Raw genomic sequence first — 4,619 nt, forward strand, 5'->3', positions numbered from 1 at the left:
AGTCATGTGCGCCAGATCTTCACCCAGAACTACTCAAAATATGGCAACTTTGTGTCCAGCACTTCTGTATAGAGAAGAGACGCAGAGAAGCGGACCGACAATTACGGTGTCAGAACCCCGTGCCAGTTGTTTGTCTGTTGATCTGAATATAGAGTAAGAAACCCGGCTCTGCTGTCTTAGCGGTAGGTATCCAACAGACTCGATTAAATACAATACTCCTCAGTTCATTGTAACTGCAAAACTCTGCCCTCAGGAGAGTTAAGTATTTCTGATCTGTTAGGGTCCCGAGTACGGAAGTCTTTTGCCATCTCTCCCTAATTAGTGCCGATGCTTTTCCCCGTGCATTGGACTATACTCATAAAAGTTTTGAGATACCCTTATCTTCTACTAACCGTATTTTATTCATTTTAGAGGTGTCAACTGCTAGTCGTAGAACTTTGGTGTGTTATTCGGTCACAGCGGCCTGCTCCCTGCCTACTCGGACACGTTGCTCAATGCAATGCTGTCAGTTTCTGGGTTGAAAGTCACGATCGACGTGGACATGTCAGATGATCGAGACGTGGATAATTCGGTAGCAGTAAAGGAGCAGAATATTTACTGCTCTTGCCAGGTGAGTCCACTGTAAACAGCGCCTGAATACTCAAAGCGGTTTAAAGCTGCTCTCACCCAGTCTGCTGCTCTGTCTCTGTTATGATCTCCCAGTCACTTGTTACTTTCAGTTAGGTTTTTGAACTTTTGTGGCTAGTAATCGTTCAGCTGTAACATCCTTTCTCTGCCTAGTTGCTACGCCACCCGAAGGAAGCACGAGGGTTGGGATACTACCAGGTTGCCCAAGCCTAGATGGGAGAAGTCGAGATACAGAGTAGGGCTTCTAATTACGGACCTTCCTGTCAGTAAACACGCACTTTAACCACTGAGCCATCTTGCTAGTGCCTCTGAATTACTATTTTTTAGGTGGGTCGCATAACGTTAATCCAATGTCTTGATCGCAACTCAGAAAATGACTCGAGCCACGCTGTCTATGTCAGAATATCCTCTACTTATTCCAGCGAATAAACTGTTGGCCTTCAGTCGTGTTCACTCGTGCGTTTATGTCTGCAGCGAAGCCTCTTATATGGTGTGCTCACACAACACTACAAATAACTTTGAAGTAACGTTACTTCTCACCGGTAAACGTTACCTTTGGTCCCCGAAACGCAGGATTTTGCTCATCACCCAATCTAACTCATCACTTTCCATCTTAAGTAATAATCAGAATGCTTGCAGACTAACGTCGAGTCGACTGTTCTCTGCTCTAAGTGAATTTGAGGTACGACTGTCTATCTTAGATCGTCAACGTGATCAGTTTACCTCTGAGTGCCCATGTATACATTTGTGTGTAAGCTCTAAAAATCCATGATGCCGTACCATCAGTATTCTACCATTTGGCTCCAGCTAACCTCTATGGGAACTTGCTTTTGGATTTCGCTTACGTCCTTATAGGCCCTCAATGGAGGAGTCCTAGTCAAGCCTAAAAGTTGCTTATGCATCAACCAGTCACTCAAAGGCCAATGGAATTGTTTACCCAAACCACCGATTGTAAGTCGAGGTTCTTTCAGAAGATCATATATCGGGTGGGGGGCTCAGATTCGTGCAGCATTACATGGTTTGGTGGTCTCAACCCATTAGTCTTATGGACGTGTCTTTCGAACTGGGTACGTTGGCAGATGGCTAATTGACCCTATCGAAGGCTTGTTATGGTTCCTCCTGATAGGAAATGCTTGAGGATAAATAAACTTGTATTAACACCTAATAAAAAGGCATAGGAATCTAGGGTAAGGTAGACAAATCTCAACGCGGCAACCCAGAGCACATGACTGTTAGTTTAGACATGTGGAGGGATGTGAGCCGCAGAATGGTCACGCCATTTGATATGGAATACAAGATGTCGAATGATGGTTGTTTGCCCAGACTAACTGACATGGATGGAGTTGTCATAGCAAAGTTCAGTGACTCTGCAGCACGCAACTAAAAGATAGCATGGATCGTCTATTAGCTTTTGGTTTTTATTCGAGTACGGCACGAGTATTCTCATTAGTAGTTTTATTTAAAAAACTATATATTGTCATATCTCGAATCTGTGTGTCACATTCAGTGGAAGAATATCACAAATGAGTGCTCATTTAGGAATCGCCTGTCTTTGATCAAAAAAACAAATTGGTGTGCAAATGAATGTATTCCGCGAATTCTCACTAGTATTTATGACTTTCCACTTACCTGACTGGCGCGGCACACTTGATTACAGTCTGTTGCTTTACAGTATACATTGACCCGGATTCGAATGGTCGACTGACACAGAGTAGCCCTTTCTGGTGTGTCTAATGGGCACGGAGGCTGCTTTGAGCAGATCATATCAGATTTCTGTGAAGAACTCCCTTATCGCACCCGACCAGATGTGGGTTCAGCTTCCAGTACGAGCAAACTGCCTTCCTCAAATAGACAGTTTTTTAACATGTACTAATACCGGCCTGAGAAACTGAAGTAATTAAGCAAGCTAGCTATCGTCCCGTTTTAGTGATGGCTGTTGAAAGTTGTTCAGTTACAGGATGTGATCAGTTGCTGTAGGTTGTTAATAACACTTTTTGATTGTCTCCCTGACAGAACTATTTCTGAAAGACAGCCTGAGAGTAGCGAAATGCACTCATTTGCAACTAATTTAGTTTTTCGAGAAACACACCTGGAACCCAGCTGAATCTCTTGTTTGTGATGTTTCCAGGCAACCGAATTTGCTGCATCAGGCCGCCTCATGTTTCAGTCTCTATGATATTCGAGATATCGCGATACATGTATATTCGTAATGCTGTCGACAGCCCACGACCGGTTTCGCCCTTCTTGGGACTCATCATGTAGGCGCAGCCTGGAAGGCAGTCTGAGAGTACTTCGCGAGAACTTCCCAACAAGCAACACCCCCGCCAGTAACCAACGAAATAAACAATCCCGAATGACAGACACTATTTTCGAGGCTATTGTACATGTTGTGAGTGTCTCACATGTGTTTTCTCTGGGGAACTGTTTTAGATTATTATTTCGGTGGATACCCCTTCTCTGGCTCGTTAGATTCCTGGGGGGTCAGGATATCAGTCTGTCAGAATCAAGGCATCGCAGTTTTCCATAAACTGACAGATCTGTGTTTTTTAGTGTAAACGAGTCCATGACACCGCCAGGAGTTTCTTGTTCATTTCACTGTTAGTTCACTGTGAGCAGGTACCATTTGCCGTGCCTCGACGGAAGTGTTTCAGTAGTACACAATTGTCCAAATCTCAAGTGGATAGGTAGAGTGTCCTGCGGACCAAGGTGCGAACTTATTTTGGCCAAGAAATTCCCTGTGGGATGTGAATCACTTCGATCATCACAATGGATCTTGCGTTTTACTATGCTGATGTTTTTGCCTAACTGGGCTTTCATTTCGATTTCGTTTTGTGCCTCATCTTACTGAATGACGATCATCCACATTTGAATGAAGTGTCTTCTCTTTCTCTCCTTCCTGCCCGAAGTCCGAATATTGTGATTGTGGCTCCGACCTAGGCGTTACCGAGGCATCCGCTCAAAGAGTCTACGCGCATCTGGGTTTCCCTGGAGGACGTGATACCTTGCAGTCCAAAGGATACCGAGAAACGGCCCTGCATATTTGGGGAACGCATAATCTGAGCACAGATGAAGTACTCTCCTGGTTGTCTCACTACAACCCGATAAATATTGAATGGATCAACGATGCATCGTGTACGATTTTGATGACACTTTTCCATCTGGTTTCACGCTATTTCAGGTGGTTCGTCCAGTCAAATGTGGAGCGCCTCTCATTTCAGTATCTCATTTTAGTCTTGTTTTATGTTGTGAGCGTAAGTGGAGTAACAGATACGCACTAGAGATCGACAAATAATTCGTTTGGACCGTATCAACTTGACGTCCTGCTGTCATTTAGCTCATAGAAACTACTGTCAGGTCAGCGATATATAGGCAATAGCAATCGACAAATTAAAGTTAAACTCGACATTTGAATAGTTTTCATCCAAAACTTACGTGTTAAGCAATCTGGTTTCTGTTAAATGCGAATCTCTCTCACGAATATGTCTGTCGCCAGTTAAACGTACACTGCCTACGACTGATATACGTATCAATGTGGGTTACACGTTTCTACGGGGATGTGAACAACTATTTGTTCTTTTAATCTGAATTCGCACTTCACCAAAGGCTTGCGATCTTGCCACACTGGACAGCCTGTGCGCCAGACACTGAAGTGCAGTGTCCAAACCCGAGTTATTATGCGATTTCGCATCGTCTCTCTCCCAGTTGAAATTTTTTCTTCGAGTACTTGCCGTTGGCGAACGATTTATTTGGAGCTTTTGGGGAGCAGTATGTTGTTCGCCAACGGGATGTTCAGCCAGTGATGTCCACATGAGCGTGGGTTCCTTATTCGATCATCATCATCATTGTCAACTGTAAGAAACGCGTACTCGTCGTACACTGGTTGTAGCTGCCGCAGTTTCGTTCACCGATGATTTGGGGGGTAGGTAGCTGCGCATTGCACGCGCGAGCTGATAAAATGGTGCATAAATCCAGCACTGTCAGTGGGCTGTCAA

At 44.4% G+C, this 4,619-nt stretch overlaps 1 protein-coding gene across 1 annotated transcript in view; it reads left to right on the forward strand.

The window, feature by feature from the left end:
* Positions 1-302: 302 nt before the first annotated feature.
* The window catches only part of T265_00505 (hypothetical protein), a gene marked incomplete at both ends in the record, with an annotated part of 27,535 nt that continues 23,218 nt past the window's right edge, over positions 303-4,619 (forward strand). Inside the window, one exon of the mRNA XM_009164309.1 lies at positions 303-610. Within this exon, the coding sequence (XP_009162573.1) occupies positions 500-610 (111 nt within the window). The remainder of the gene's footprint in view (positions 611-4,619) is intronic.

The sequence above is a fragment of the Opisthorchis viverrini genome (assembly GCF_000715545.1).
Source record: "Opisthorchis viverrini unplaced genomic scaffold opera_v5_5, whole genome shotgun sequence".
Lineage (NCBI taxonomy): Eukaryota > Metazoa > Platyhelminthes > Trematoda > Opisthorchiida > Opisthorchiidae > Opisthorchis > Opisthorchis viverrini.